This window comes from Indicator indicator, chromosome 34 (genome assembly GCF_027791375.1).
Source record: "Indicator indicator isolate 239-I01 chromosome 34, UM_Iind_1.1, whole genome shotgun sequence".
Lineage (NCBI taxonomy): Eukaryota > Metazoa > Chordata > Aves > Piciformes > Indicatoridae > Indicator > Indicator indicator.
Window position 1 is genome coordinate 2,130,486 of NC_072043.1, and position 16,075 is coordinate 2,146,560.

The window sequence follows — 16,075 nt, forward strand, 5'->3', positions numbered from 1 at the left end:
CTCTGGAGAGCCAGAGTAGGGTCACACAGGGTAGGTCACACAGAACACATCCAGATGGGGCTTGAATGTGGTGTCCAGAGAAGGAGACTCCACAACCTCTCTGGGCAGCCTGCTCCAGGGCCCACCAAAGTTCTTTCCCACTAAAGTACTTTCTCCTCACTTTGAGGTGGAACTTTCAATGGTCCAGTTTGCCCTATCGGATCCTACAGTGCAATGGGGGTCAGATGAGGTCAGAGGTCACCTGAGGTCATAGTGGGGTTACCTGAGGTCAACTGAAGCCCCTCCAGACTTAGCACTGAATTGAACTGCAGTTAATTGGGGTTACTTGAGGTCACAGGGGTTATTTGAGGTCAACTGAAGCCCCTCGAGATTTTTACCTGAGGTGAACTGCACTTCATTGGGGTTACTTCAGGTCACAGGGGTTATGTGGGGTCATGGAAGGGTTACTTTAGGTCACAGGGGTTACTTGAGGTCATGGAGGGGTTATTTGAGGTCACAGGGGTTACCTGAGGTCAACTGAAGCTCCTCTAGATTTTTGACCTGAGGTGAACTGCCCTTGATTGGGGTTACTTTAGGTCACAGGGGTTACTTGAGGTCAACTGAAGCCCCTCTAGATTTTGCACTGAAGTGGCCTGCACTTAATTGGGGTTACTTGAGGTCACAGGGGTTACCTGAGGTCAACTGAAGCCTCTAGACTTTGCACTGTAGTGTACTGCACTTAGTTGGGGTTACCCGTGGTTTCAGGGTTTACCTGAGGTCAACTGTGGCGTGAACTGCACTTTGTTGGGGTCAAATGAGGACACAATATGGTCAAGTGAAGGCCTGTCCGGCGGGGCGCTGAGTCCCGGCTCGGCGCTGAGTCCCGGCTCGGCACTGAGTCCCAGCTCGGCTCTGAGTCCCGGCTGGGCGCTGAGTCCCGGCTGGGCTCTGTGTACCGGCTCCGCTCTGAGTCCCGGCTCGGCATTGATTCCCAGCTCGGCTCTGAGTCCCGGCTGGGCGCTGAGTCCCGGCTCGGCTCTGTGTACCGGCTCGGCTCTGAGTCCGGCTCGGCGCTGAGTCCCGGCTCCGCTCTGAGTCCCTGCTCGGCTCTGAGTCCCGGCTCGGCTCTGAGTCCGGCTCAGCGCTGAGTCCGGCTCGGCGCTGAGTCCCGGCTACGCTCTGAGTCCCGGCTCCGCTCTGAGTCCCGGCTCGGCTCTGAGTCCCGGCTCGGCGCTGAGTCCGGCTCGGCGCTGAGTCCCGGCTACGCTCTGAGTCCCGGCTCGGCGCTGAGTCCCGGCTACGCTCTGAGTCCCGGCTCGGCGCTGAGTCCCGGCTCGGCTCTGTTCGCCTCGGCTCAGCACAGCCTCGTGCGGCTGTACTCGGCTCCCTCCGGATTCTGCTCTACAGCGCATGCGCCGTGCTCATGGCAACACTCTGCTCCACAGCGCACGAGCCCGGCCCATAGCAACGCTGCGTTCTTGCCCAGCCCATAGCAACACTGCGTTCTCGCCCAGCCCATAGCAACGCTGCGTTCTCGCCCAGCCCATAGCAGCGCTGCGCTCTCTCCCTGCCCATAGCAACGCTGCGTTCTCGCCCAGCCCATAGCAGCGCTGTGCTCCACAGTGCATGAGCCCAGCCCACAGCAACGCTGCGCTCTCTCCCTGCCCATAGCAACACTGCGTTCTCGCCCAGCCCATAGCAACACTGCGCTCTCTCCCTGCCCATAGCAACGCTGCGCTCTCTCCCTGCCCGTAACAGCGCTGTGCTCCACAGCGCATGCGCCCAGCCCATAGCAGCGCTGCTCTCCCTGGCGCATGCGCCGCGTACATCGCCCCAGCGCTGTAGCCCCGCGCAGCTCCGCGGCTCATTGGAGTCTAAATGGCTCCGCTGGGGCACATACAGACGGCCCCGCCGTGTCTTCCCTAGTGGCAACTGTCCCACAGCATCAGCTCTGTGGTTACCAACAGTTACTAAGAGTAATTCCACCACTGAGCTGATCTGGTTGTGGACGAGGGAAAGGCTGTGGGTGCTGTTTACTTGGACTTTGGTACAGTCTCTGACGCTGTGTCCCTCAGCATCCTCCTGGAGAAAGTGGCTGCTGATGGCTTGGGTGGAAGCTTCCATGGATTAAGACCTGACTGGCTGGGCCCAAAGTCTGGTTGAACAATGGAGTTAACTCCAGGTGGCAGACAGACAGCAGTGGCATTCTCCAGGGCTCAGTGCTGGGGCTAGTTCTCTTTATTATCTTTATCCAGGAGCTGGGCACCCTTGATAAGCTTGCAGATGACACTAAAGCAGCTGCTGGGGGTAGAAAGGCTGGTCAGGGGTTGGAACAGGCTGCCGGGGTTGGAACAGGCTGCCCAGGGAGGTGGTGGAGTCCCCATCCCTGGAGGCATTCAAGAAACCTGTGGCCATGGCACTTGAGGCCATGGTTTGGAGCCCGTGGTGGAAGTTGGGTTCCAACCCAAACAGTTCTATGATTCTATGACCTCCAGTGGTGTGCTGGAGACCTGGCTGAGGAGAGCTAACACTTATCTGCTGCTTGAAGCAGCAAGTCCTACTGCTGTGGAATCAAACCTGAAGATGGGAGTGGGCATCGTGCCACCCAGCCTGCCCTTGGGAAGGAAGCCTTGAAACTGAGTGGAGCTGGGGGAGTGGTGCTGCCCTTACACCGTCCTGGTAGGACCACTGCTAGTGGGAACAAGCTCAGGAGCCAGAGCTGAACTTGGTACTTTATTTTCACATATATAAAAAAAAACCTGCAAGTATCAGACAAAAACTTCTGGAAATTTACACACAATTCAACAAAAATATATATAAACCAAAGCTCTTGCTTCAACAACACATAGCTCATGAGTATAGCTCACTGCTTGGTGGGCTGCTGGCCACCAGCTGCTGCTCAGCCCCCTGCTCCCAGCAGAGGATGCTGGGGGCACACCAGGGGACATCTCTCCTGTCCCTCAGGGTTGGCCTCAGCCCCCTGCCAAGGGGCTGGGAGGAAACAGGCTTGTGGAAAGCATAGCACTGAGTAGGTGACTGAGAGGCAGGAGGGGCTGCAGGGGGCTGGTCTCTCTAGGAGGAGGCAGGAGAGAGAGCCCTGCTTGCAGGCAGAGGGCTGGCACAGCCCATGGCAGCTGAAGCTAAAGGCAGGCTGCTTGCCCATCTCCCCCCTCCACCGCTCAGCTCCTCTAACACCAGCCTGGCTGTGGGGCCAGTGGTGCTACCAAAGCACAGAAATAAACCACTTTTACCTGGGGCTGGGAATTGTTCAGCACATAAAACCAAACCAAAATACCCCGAGACACCACCAACTGACTCTGGCCTAACATTCCTTTGTTTCAAATTTGAGGGGTGAGAAGGCTGGGGAGGGTCTGTGACCCACTGTCACCAGCAGCCCCCCTGAAAGGAACCTGGGTCCCTGGGAAGTGGAGAGAAGGAAGTCCTCTCCTCATGCCAGCAAAGCTGTGCTACAAACCAGAGATCCTAAGCCCTTGGGCTGGCATCTGCCTGAGAGGGGCAGCCCTGGCCTTGCTCTGCCAGCCACTCACTTCCCAGAAACTTCCTTTCCAGTGAGGGTGGGGAGACACTGGAACAGGTTGCCCAGAGAGGTTGTGACTGCCCCCTCCCTGGAGGTGTTCAAGATCAGGCTGGATGAGGCCTTGAGCAACCTGGGCTGGTGGAAGTTGTCCCTGCCCATGGCAGGGGGTTGGAAGTGGATGGTCATTAAGGTTCCTTCCAACCCATTCCATGAATCTATGAACAGTCACAGCCACCCACAAGAGAGCTCCCTGCCCACACAGCACAGCCAGGACACACTGGGCTAAACCAAGGAGCCAAGAACAATTCCACAAAGGAAAAGCAAAGTACCAGCACCTCCACAGCAGCTGGCAAACACTGCTGTAACACACCACTGCCATCTTTCACTCCTCTAACCTGCAACACTGCTAACATCTAAGATGCCTCAGACATCCCACAAGCAAAACTTCAGCTTTTCCAAGCACATTTTGGGGTACAAAAAAGAAAAACCCAACACATCAAAACCTTCCCACACACAACATACAGAACCAAACTTCCTGAAAAAAAACCTCAAATCCTTCCACCAGGTAACTTAATGGACTATTTCTTTCCAATATTGCTGTTGGCTTCTCTGCTGCAGGGAGCAAGTTCAGCTTTGCTGCTGCTAAGTTGACAACTTGCAAGCCCACGGTTGAGGTAACGGACAGGTGAGTGAGGGGTGTCCCTTGCACACTGGGGCTCAGCACTGTGATGCAGTAATTGTCTCTGGCCGTGCCCCCCCAGGTTCTGGAGCAGGGATGGGACAAGGCAATCCAAGAGCAGGAAAGGTTTGAAGGAAGAAAGCACTTAGGAGGTTCCCTCTCTAGTTCCTCAGATCGATGTATTTCTCGCTCTTCAGTTTGCCGGAACAAAGAGGGAAAGAAAAAAACAACACAGCAGCAGTTAAAAAACACAACCAGGTCCTGTGTGACAGGCAGAATGTGACAAAAGCTCTCAGCAGGCCCAGGCCACCCCAAGATGGCTGAGCATCTGTCCCAGGGCAAGGGGCAGGAAGCAGGAGCTGTATGGGCAGCCAAACAAGGGTGGGAGGTGTTTCTCTCTTGGCATAAGGCAAATAAAACTGCAGTGGGCTCAGGTGCTGCATCCTGCGGCTCCACAGGATGCCAAGCATGGCAGGCTCTGCCTCAGCATGGGCATGGGCTGGCACTGACACTGTAAACAGGTGCTCAAGGTTGCAAGGGCTCTTGAATCCAGGTGAGAGGTAAGCATGGAACCTGGGAAACTCGTCTCATCCTGCACCAAAAGCTTTGGCTCAGAGATGCCAGGGCAGGGCCCATTCCTGCAGCCTCTGCTCAGACTCCTGGCCCTCTGAGATGTTTTTGCAAGTTCCTTTTCCCAGAGGCCCCTGGGGAGCCTGGCTCCTGCTCCAGGTAGCACGGAAGGCAGCAGTGCCAAGCATTGGCAGTGTGCTGCCAGGAGGTGCCAGGGGCTGGCACGGAGCAGAGCTGTAGACATGCAGGGCAGGGCTGCTCCTACACCCCTGGAGCAGAGAGCTGTGGCTCTGTCACCGCCCCGCACTCCCACAGACCCTCTCCAAGCGCCAATGATGATGAAGGCCCATGCAGGGTGGGGAGAGCTCATGGAGAGGAGCAAAGCATTACCTCGGTAGACCCCCCCTATGCTCCTCACCTCTGCGCCCAGCGCTGGGAGCAGCCCTGGCGCTGGGGAAGGGCAGTGCCCGACGCTCTGTCCTACCTGGTCAGCGGCAGGTCTCTTCTCACCGTTGGCACCCTGCAGGAGCCCAGCCTCTTCGGAAAGCTTATCTGACTTAACGTCAACTAAAATCTTGTCTTTACGTGCCTCTGGCTTTGTGCTAGGGGAGGGAGGTGACAATTTTGAGACATGTTTGCAATACCAAAGAGGGCACGTGGCCGGATGAGCCCTGCAGCTCCATCCCAGGCGATGCTCTGGAGCAGGGCCAGGGCAGAGGAAGGCCAGGGGTGAAAGAGGCTTTGGCTCAGAAAAAGCTTTGGGCTGCCCAGCCCCTCCCTGGGGAGGGGTCCCTTGGCTGCTCTACCACTCTGCTGTCCTCCTCACCACCTCCCTGCGTGGGCAGGGTGAGCAGTGCAGACCCCAGGCTGTGGGAAGCTGGAAGCGCTGCAGAGGTCCCAGCGCGGTGCCCCCCGAGGCTGCCCTATTGCCTCCCTCCACGCTGGGCAGAGAGAAGCTGGTGCAATGAGATGGGAAGCATGAGTGATGGCAAGCACCTCTGGCCCCAGGGGCTCCCTGGGAGGGCAGGCAGCAGTGCTTACATGTCCTGTTTCCCAGCTCGGCCACAGGGGATCTTCCCTTTCTTGTGCAGGAAGTAGATGACAGAGCCCAGCACAGCCAGCACGAGGATGGAGACGATGATGGCCACAATGATCACCCCCTTGCTCTCTGCTGTCTTTTGATCTAAACACAATGGGAGAGGAAGAAGTTAATGCCTGTCCCACCTTGATGTTCTCCATCTTCTGCATTACTACACCCTTTGGGAGGGATTGAGGAAAGGACCTCTCCCCCTAGGAAAGCACCACAGGGCCTCCAGTTGTCAGCGCTTCTCCAGCTCCCTGCAGGAAGCAGAGGGCACTACAGAAAAGCTCCCTCTGGGCAATTTGAAGACACTTAGCATTCTGCTCCCAGCTACCATGCTGCAGAAGGACAGCTTACAGTGCTTCCTGCAAGCCAAACCACCCCTTGGCTTCCTTGCCCAGCAGGCCTGGGCAGCAGAAAGCTGCACTTGATCTTCTTGCTAGGCTCCAGGCTGAGGACAAGCAAGCAGCTTTCACACCGCTGCAGAAACAAGTGGAGACAAAGCCTCCCTTTCCCTCGTGGCTTGGCAGCGAGATGCAGAGCAAGTGCCAGCAGCCAAGGCTCCTTCCCCAAGCCAGAGATGAGTGTGACTCCTGCTGACTCCTGCCAGAGCCTGGAACAAGGCATGCATGCAGCCAGCACAGTGCAGAGACTGACCTTTTCTGACGGAATCCACTGGCAGAGCAGGAGAGGAAGGCAAAGAGACAGAATCACAGAATAAACCAGGTTGGAAGAGACCTCCAAGATCATCAAATCCAACTGATCACCCACCCCTAACTAATCAACCAGACCATGGCACTAAGTGCCTCATCAAGTTCCTTCTTAAACACCTCCAGGGGTGCTGACCCCACCCCCTCCCTGGGCAGCCATTCCAAGGGGCAATCTCTCTTCCTGGGAAGAACTTCTTTCTAAGATCAAGCCTAAACTTCCCCCTGCTTGAGCTTGAGACTGTGTCCTCTTGTTCTGCTGCTGGTTGCCTGGGACAAGAGACCAACCCCCTCCTGGCTACAACCTCCCTTCAGGTAGTTGTAGGGAGCAATGAGGTCTCCCCTGAGCCTCCTCTTCTCCAGGCTAAACACCCCCAGCTCCCTCAGCTTCTCCTCACAGGGTTGTGCTCCAGACCCCACCCCAGCTTTGCTGCCCTTCTCTGGACACATTCCAGCATCTCAACATCTTTCTCCAACTGAGGGGCCCAGAACTGGACACAGCACTCAAGGTGTGGCCTAACCAGTGCTGAGCACAGGGCAGGATGACTTCCCTGCTCCTGCTGGCCACACTATTGCTGATGCAGGCCAGGATGCCATTGGCCTTCTTGGCCACCTGGGCACACTCTGGCTCATGTTCAGCTACTGTCAACCAGTACCTCCAGGTCCCTCTTTGCCTGGCTGCACTCCAGCCACTCTGTCCCCAGCCTGCAGCACTGCATGGGGTTGTTGTGGCCAAAGTGTAGAACCGACACTTAAGATCTGTTAAACCTCATGCCCTGGGGCTCTGCCCATGTCTCCAGCCTGGCAGGGTCCCTGTGCAGAGCCCTCCTACCCTCTAACAGATCAACATCTGCTCAGACAGGGCTCAGCCACACCACACCAGCATGGCACACACACACACAGAGCAATGTTTCCCTGGGCTCCCAGGGCAGAGGGCAGTGCCCAACACTCACCCAGCAGCTGGATGTGCTGTTCAGTGACACCCAAGGCGTTGGAGACCCTGCACCTGGCTCCTGCCCGCAGCAGGTCGTGGCTCACACGCACAGTCAGGTTGCTGGCGATGTGCTGGTTGTCAGAGTACTCATGAGCCTGCCAGGGGAGCAGAGGCAGGGAAGGGTTCAGTGCTCCCTCTGAGGCACCACGGCCTGCAGCCAGCACCCTCCCCAGCTCTCACCGTCCCGTTGACGCTCCAGTGGAGAGAGGGCTTAGGATAAGCAATGGCCTTGCAGGTCAGGTTCACCACCTCGTCCTGCTGCACGTAGAGCGGGGAGCTGATGGCCACGATCCTCGGCTTCCCTGTGGGGAGGGCTCATCAGTGCTGGGTGGAACGGGGCTCGCTCTGGCAGGGCAGCATGCCCACACCGATGCCAGTTCTTACCCTGAACGGCCACAGCCACCTGCTTGCTCCGCTCCAGCCCTGGCACGCTTGGTGCCACCACCTTGCAGCTGAAGTTGCTGGAGGTTTCGAAGGTCAGGTTGCTCAGGAAGAGTTGGTTGCCCTCTGCTACCTTCTTGCCCTGTTGAGAAGCGATGCTCATCAGCAATGAGACCCAAGTTCCAGGCCCTTCTGCACTCAGGTCCCCAAGCTCTGTCCCAGGGGGCTTCCATCCTCCTTCCTATACATGCAAGGCAACCTGCAACCACAGGACCTCCCTGCAGTAGTGGCCAGGAGGCGAAGAGGTAGAGATGGACAATGCAGGTCCATAGAAGAGGAAACAATACCCCTGGTCTTTCTCAGGAGAGATGAAGCAAGCTCCTGGCTCTGCCCAGTTTCCTGTAAAGCCCAGGCTAGCAATGCCTGCTCACCTTCTCATCCCTCCAGTGGTAGTCCAGGTCCACAGGGCTGTGGGCATCGCAGCTCAGCCTCACACTATCCCCTTCATGAAGGGTTGAGGACGGCTCCATGTTCACATGGACCCCTTCAATGTCTAAGAAAGGGACGGAGAGCAAAGCAGAGTGAGCAGGAGGGAGGAGGCACCCATCGCAAGGTCCACAGGGTCCTGCTCCCCTGCCTTACAGTTCACAACAAGCTCCACATCCTCCTCTAGCTGTCGCAGATCATCCAAGTCCAGAGTCTGGCATCTGTACAGGCCACTGCTGCTCTTATTGACATCATGCAGGTTCAGCACCCCACTCTCTGCCAGCGTTGAAAGATCCTGCCAGTCCTCCAGCTGCAGGCAGTGGGGAGAGAGCAGAGCCCTTAGCCCCACACTGACACCCTCAGAATCACAGAATCAACCAGGTTGGAAGAGACCCCAACTAATCAACCAGACCATGGCACTGAGTGCCTCATCCAGGCTTTTCTCAAACACCTCCAGGGACACTGACCCCACCCCCTCCGGGGACAGCCCATTCCCAAGGGCAACCTCTGTCTGTGAAAATCTTCTTTCTAAGATCAAGCCTAAACTTCCCCCTGCACAGCTTGAGACTGTGTCCTCTTGTTCTGTTGCCTGTTGCCTGGGAGAAGAGACCAATCCCCACCTGGCCACAACCTCCCTTCAGGTAGCTGTAGACAGCAATGAGGTCTCCCCTGAGCCTCCTTCTCCAGGCTAAACACCCCCCAGCTCCCTCACTTTCTCCTCATAGGGCTCCACCCAAGCTACTGCACCCCACTGTCCAGGGCCCTGCAGGCAGGACACAAGTTGCAGCTAGGACACGAGACCTCTGCCAAGGAGGAGGTGCCCATGTGCCCACCTCTCTCTTATAGAAGCTGAAAACGGGTGCTGGGTTGCCATCAGCCTCACAGACCAGCTGCACATCATCCCCTTCCTTCACCAGCGTGGAAGATGGCATCACCTGCAGCTTGACGTGCTCCGCCGGGTCTGGGGGGGAGCACGAGGGGAGGGTCAGTGCTGAGCCCACACCGCACAGCAGTGAGGCTGGCAGAGTGGGCAGGGGCCGAGGGGGGCAGGGGCCGGGGTGGGGTGGGCAGCCCCCTGACTCACAGAAGACGGTGACGTTGACCCGTCGTGACTCCAGGGTGTGTGCCTGGCCCCGCAGGCGGTAGTGCACGGCGCAGTGGTAGCGCGAGTGGCGGTCCTGGCGCCGCACACGGGCGAAGAGGCTGCTGGTGACGGTGTAGAGCCCGCTGGCCTCCCGCGTCCGTGTGAACGTCAGCTTCACCTCCGCTGCAGGGACACCAGACGCAGCTGCTGCCAGCCCGCGGGGGTGCCACAGCTCCCTTGGAAGCACAGAGCTCCTCTGGCTGGCCGCAGCCAGAGGAGGACAGCAGCAGGGTCCTGGCTGCTCTCCCCCGCGGGCAGGTGCAATGCCTCATCCCCATCTTCCCTCCCCATCCCACTTACGGCTCTCCTCCAGCTGCTCCCCGTTCTTGTGCCACGTGATGTTGGGAGGTGGGAAGCTGTTCCTGCTCACACACTGGGCGATCTGCAGCGGCAGAGAGAGCCCTCAGCACAAGGTGCTCCCGCGGGGGAGAAGGGAGCAGGAGCCTGGTACGGCTGGGAGCCTCCCCCTGCCCACTGTGGGGCCTCTCCTCACCTCTGAGGTGTCACTGTTCTGCACAGAGATGCCTCCTGAGCTGGCCGTGATCTCAGGGGCCTCAGGGACCTCTGGAAAGAGAAGTCACCTCCCCCATGTATTAAGATGGATGAGACAGGATCCCCTGCCAGCCCTGCAGGGCAGATGTGTGGCTGTGCTGCCCTCCTGCCCCATCACTCACTGTAGATGAGGAGCTCGGTGTGCTTCTCATCCACGCCATAGCTGCCTGCCCCAACCTGGCACACAAAGATCTTGGAGTCCTGCAGTGTCACCCTGCTGATGGAGAGGGCCTTGTCCTCCCCCAGTGACAGTCGCCCTTTGTAGCTTGTCTCCTCTTCCAGGGTCTCCCTGCTCGTGATGTGGTACAGCCTCACCCGGTTGGCACGGTCGATCTGCAAGGCAAAGGACCAAGGCCAGGCTGACAGAGAGCCCAGGTGAAAGCCCTGAGCCAGCTGCCATCCCAGCCCGCTGCCTACCGCCCCTCTGCCAGGCCAACACTCACATAGAACCAGTTGAGGTAGGCAAAGGAACCATTCTCAGGGATGTGGAAGTTGCACTCAATTCTGGCCGTGCCTCCTCTCTCCACTTCCACCACTGCTGGCATGGAGACCTCCACCTTGCTGGCTGCAGCTGCGAGACAGAACCCAGAGCCTGTCAGGGGTGGGAAGCACAGGCAAGGAAGCTCCCATGTCTGAGTCAGCAAGGAAGCAAAGCTGGCCTCCTGCCAGCGTCCCCCAGGCACTGTGTCCCAGCCTGGTGGGAGTGCCAGCCCTGCTCCACTTGCCTCACTGCCTCCTGCACCCACAGCCAGCTCTCAGGCTCAGGCCAACAAGACTGCTTCCTGAGAGGACAAGGCACACTGTGCTCACCCCAGGACACCTGAACACAGCTCCCATCCCACTGCTGCTGCAGTCCCCACCACACCTGCCCTTCCCCACAGCATTCCTGCCCTGCTGCAATGGGCAGCAGGACCTCTGGGCCTCCAAATCCACCCCACACCCACCATGTCCCACTGGGGGGAAAGGCCAGGCAAGGAGGTGTCAGGAGGTTAGCAGGGGAAGGGGCTGGGGGCTGAAACTGGCAGCACCAAGGCCACACCTTCCCAGAGCCCAGCACCAGAGCCCTGACGTCATCCTGAGCAGCCCCCGCAGCAGCCCCAGGAGCTGGGACATGAATGAAGCTCTGTGTTACTCTGCAGTGGGATGGGGCACATAGGGCAGCAGCACGGAAAGGGCTGGCCCAGCCAGCTGCAGCTGCCTGCTGCTCCCTTTCACCCTCCCAGGCAAGAGGGCCCTTCATCAAGGCAGCATGGCCCGAGCCACCATGGCTGTGGCATGAGCAGACCATGGCTCTTCCCAAGCACTGACCCTGGAACCCAGCACCCAGCAGTGAGTGCCCTGACCCCTGCAGCATATCCAAGAGCAGCCACTCACTGCTTCACTGCTCCCTGCCCACAAAGCAAAGCCAGCACTGCCCACCCACAGCACGGGTGGCACTGAGGACCCACACCCACGTTGCGCAGAGGCTGCTCACCGCAGCACCCCACCTGCCCTGCCCAGCCACCCACTTGTCCGCAGCAGTAATGGAGCTGCTGGCCACTCTCCAGATCAGCAGGAGAAGGTAATGGCTATTGATCCAGGACAAGGAACAGAACAGCTTCCTCAGGGTCCAGGGGCAGAGCAGCCCCAACTAGGCATGGCAGAAAAAAGGGCTGCGTCACAGCGAGGCTGGCAGTGCCACTGCCACCAGCCCTTTGGGTGCCAATGCACACCCTGGGGCTGGCACACAGCCCTACAGGAGGGGACAGCATTCTGTCCCCCAGCAACAAGGCCAGTTGTTTTGGCACCTGTGGGCCAGCCCAGGTATGGGAGCTGGAGACAAAAGGCTGGAGGAAGGCAGCTGTGTCAACAGCTGCCTTGATAGTGCTGCTCACTTACAGCCACAGAGCCTCGTGAGGGAGGCAACTTCAAAGGGGAATGTCATGCCCACAAAATACTTCCCCCACAGAATTGGCACAGCCCCAAAATGCAGCCAAGAGCCCTCCTGCCACAGCAAAGATTAGTCACAGGACTAACCACCTCAGGACTAACCCCAACAGCTAACTTTTGGCTCTCATCCATCCCATCAGCACAGTACAGTTGGCACCAAACAAAAAGGAACAAGCAAGGAAAGGAGGTGACACAAAAACAGGTGAAAGCCCCAGAGCCAAGCACCCTCCAGGGTCAGGAAGCTGACTGAGCACACACACAGGCACCTGCCCACCTGCATGGCCACAATTTGGCTGCCGGGTTCAGCCTGGGCAAGCCCGGGGCTGGGGTGTGTCCCAGCTGCCCTCTCCTGCACCCTACCCCTGAGTCCTGACACTTCTGGGTGCTGGCAGCCAGGGAAACCTTTGCCCCTTCATCATTTTTAGACCTTCAGCACGGCCCTTGGGCAGGGAGAGCTGCTGGCCCGCCCTGCTGACCCGGTCGGCATGAGAGCTCTTATCCAGGCAGTGGAGCAGCCGAAACCATGAGCTCAGAACTGGAGAATGGCTGGCATCTGGGGCTGGCATGAGGCAGACCTCCCTCCCACCCATGCACTGCCCTTGAGGAGGTAGACATGGACACTGAAGCCCCCTCTCCTTGCCTGAAACGAGGGCTTACTGCTTTTCACCTCCCCTGGGACAGGCTGGGTATTGACCCTCCCTCAGGCTGGAAGGAGCACCCATGGGTAGGTTACACTGCAAGTGTGGGCAACTGGGGGACCCCAGAGTCCCCCACAATCCTGGGACACAAGGCTTCCCCCTGCAGCTCTGAGACCCCACCATCTGCCAGCTGCGTGGGCAGACACTGGGCACAGGCACCCTGGCATAACATGCCCTGGGACATGGCAATTCTCCCTTGCACCCAGCATGGCTGTAAGACACCAGTTCAACGAGGGAATCTGGGCAGGGCTGCAGACCCACTGGCCACGCGTGGAGCAGCCCAGCGCAGAGCCCAACCCCAGCCCGCACTGTGCACCCCAAGTGCCTGGCACAGCTCCAGCGGGAGCCCTGGAGATGTGGAGAGGACGCCTGCCACAAGCAAGCAGGGAAAGGAGGAGAGCCCCTGTGCCTTTCCATCTGGCTGGCGGACAGACGGCCGGCAGCCAAAGCTCCGCAAGAACAAAGATTTACTTTTAGAGCCGGGGAAGGGGGTGGGGAGTAGCACAGCCCCTCCGCCAGCCTCCTGCGGAGCCGAGGTGTGCGGGGACCTGCCGAGGGCGGCTGCAGAGCCCCCAGCGCAGAGCAGCGAAAGGAGGGGCACAGGGGTCTGCAGCCGCACATGGGGATGCCTGAGGCTTCCGCGGGCGTCTGTGCCCATCTCGGGGAAACCAGCTGCGGCCAGATCCCGCCTGCTCCCCGCACATGCACACATGCTACCCTCCTCTGCCCTGGCAAGACCACCCCTCCCACACAAACCGCCAAGCAAGAAGCACCAGCTCCACAAAGCAGGATCACCGGCACCCCTCCTTTGTCACAGACGTGAAACACCAAGCAGAGCCAGCACGCAACAGCCTCCACCCGTCCTTGCTGTGCTGGCGATGGGCAGCGAGATAAGGCTGTCTGCTGCAAGAGGGACCCACACCTTACACTCCCAAACAAACTCCCTCAGTACATCAGGAGACAACAAGCTAACAACCCAGCCCCACAGCTAGGTGACAACATCCACAGACACCAGCCAGAGGTTGCAGTGCAGGAGGGACCAGGGTGGCACTGGCAGTGTGGGCTCAGGCCCCCGCCCCAGCAGCACGGTGAGCCCCCTAACCCGTCTAGGAACGGCTTGACCATGGCCCCTCATGCTTCTGGGGAGGGCAAAGCCTTTCCCCGTGGCTGGGCTCGCAAACACACCCATGCCATCAATCAATAAACACCTCGCTCAGCACATGTGTTGTGAGGAAGGGGATCCCAGCACGGGCAGGCAGTAGAAGCAGCCTGCCTTTGGCTCGAGCGTTCAGCTCTCCTGTGGTGCCAACGCCTTGACCAGAGCAGGCTGCCCCAGCGCCTTGGGCCACCTCCACAGCAAGGCTGGGCAGGGGCGAGGTGAGAAGCTAAAGTATTGGTTTATCAGTAATCATGAGATTGGGAGCTCTAAGCGAGTGGTTGGATGTGATGATCTCAAAGGTCTCTTCCGACATGGACAGTTCTGGGATTCTATGGAGCAGCCACAGTGCGCTAGGACTACTGCCTGGCCCCCTGAAAGAGGAGGGCATGCTGCGGGGAGCAGGTCAGGACAGGAAATGCAGCCCCCCCCAACCCGAGGGTGAAAATGGACTGGAAAGAGGATAAAAAAAGAAAGCGTGAAAAAAGCCAAGAGAAACAGTGCTCAGGGAAAAAACTCCTTAGAAGGAAAGGGGTGGATGCCTCCTAACAGCTCCACCAATTCACCCTGCTGCACACTGAACACACGTGGAGGAACCTCTCCTCACCCTGCCCTACCTTAGGAGAGACGCAGAAGGATCCTGAAAGCAAAACAGGGCACTCCCTGCTTCCCCCATACCCAGACCCACCCCAGGCCCGCCGCGCAGCCTGGGGACGTGCGCTTGAGGGGGCTGCTCCTACCTAAGCTTCCCCGGCAGCACAATTTTAGCATTCCTGGCCCCAAGCCAAGCAGCCTCCGAAGGGCGTGAGCCGTGCTGGCTGCCCCTGGAGCGGCTCTCCGGAGAAGCCTCTGCCGGCTGCCGCTCCTCACCGCCGCACAGCGCTGGTAAGGGGCTGCGCGGCGAGCAGAGTCCAGCAGCGGTGCAGGTCCGCTGAAGCCCGGAGCCCCAACAGCACGGGGCGAGGGTGCGTCCATGCCCGCAGACGGTGGGGCCCCGTTCACCGCCTCGCTGGCGGCTGCGGACGCCCGCCCGTCCCGCAGGTGCGCCCGCACCCGGTCCCACCCGGTCCCGTCCCGTCCCTTCCGCGCCGCCCCCGGCACCACTTACCGCAGCAGAGCAGGAGGCAGCAGCCCCAGCCCAGGGCGAGTCCCGCCGCCCGCTGCCCCCGAGCCATGCCAGCCACTGCCGCCACCGACCGCCCGCGACTGAGCGGGGCCGCGGGCTGACGTCAGGCAGAGGAGGAGGAGGAGGAAGGCTCGGTGCCTGCCCACCGCCCGCGGCCCCTTACCACCCCCCAGCGGCAGCCGGCCGGGCGCCGCCGCGCCGAGCCCTACAGCGTGGGGTGCGGACTCCGGCCCCGCTCGGCCCCCGCGGGCAGCTCCCCGGCTCACCCCGACGGCCTCTAACTCTGACCTCTAGCAAATACTTCTCCACGCCTCGGCAGGGGCCGGTTCGCAGGCATTTGGAGCTCTGCTGGAGGGGCTCATTCCAGCTTTGCTCTCAGCCCTACAGCCTGCCAGGTCCTGCCTGCCCGGGCTTGCGCAGGCTGCTGGAGCAGGCTGCTGAGTGCTCCAGGTGGAAATCACTTGCAGAGCCGGAGGAGGGGGCAGAGGTGTAGGGTCAGTCCTGTCTCCACACCGTTTGGGGAATGGAAGCAAAAGGGACAGTCCCTGAGATCAGGCATCAGCGGATCTGGCTGGCATTGCTTCAGGGCAGAACTCTGCTGCTCAGTCCTGCAGTGTCCCAAAGCCCAACCACAGCTTCTGTGTTGCCTTTTAACAGGTGGACTCACAACTGGGCCAAGCCCAGGGGTTTTCAGAGGCACCTACAAAACACCTCTCTGTGGGAACAGAGAGAACACAAGGGTGGTGCTGTCCCAGGCAGCTCACCAAGCTCTGCTACGTTTGTACCCCAGGGCCCAACTGTGCCTCAGTGTCCTTGCATGCAGTGTCCCCAGCCCCTCCAGGAGGGTCTCTGCAGAGCCTCCTCCCTGTTCCCGAGGCACGGCCCCAGCCACGGCTCAAGCCCCGACCAGGGAAAGCTGTTAGTCGTGGCTGGGGTGGTGCTCCCGGCCTGAGGGCTCTCAGGGCTGCACAAGGCTGCTATTATCCAGGGGTAATCATCCAGCCCCTCCTGAGACAGGCCACTGCACAGGCCTGGGGGAGCACCACAAATCTCCT

The 16,075-nt window shown here is 59.5% G+C and overlaps 1 protein-coding gene across 1 annotated transcript; it reads right to left on the bottom strand.

Annotated features, from left to right (window-relative positions):
- Positions 1–2,710: 2,710 nt before the first annotated feature.
- Positions 2,711–15,069, bottom strand: MCAM (melanoma cell adhesion molecule). The gene is made up of 15 exons (XM_054395534.1): positions 15,003–15,069; positions 10,555–10,682; positions 10,234–10,444; positions 10,053–10,123; positions 9,863–9,941; positions 9,500–9,682; positions 9,249–9,376; positions 8,572–8,725; positions 8,361–8,482; positions 7,933–8,071; positions 7,729–7,850; positions 7,508–7,643; positions 5,808–5,949; positions 5,251–5,368; positions 2,711–4,387 (listed from the first exon to the last, which is right to left on the bottom strand). Exons 1-15 carry the CDS (start codon positions 15,067–15,069, stop codon positions 4,358–4,360), a joined length of 1,830 nt encoding a protein of 609 aa, XP_054251509.1. The 3' UTR covers positions 2,711–4,357.
- Between the last annotated feature and the right edge of the window lie 1,006 nt (positions 15,070–16,075).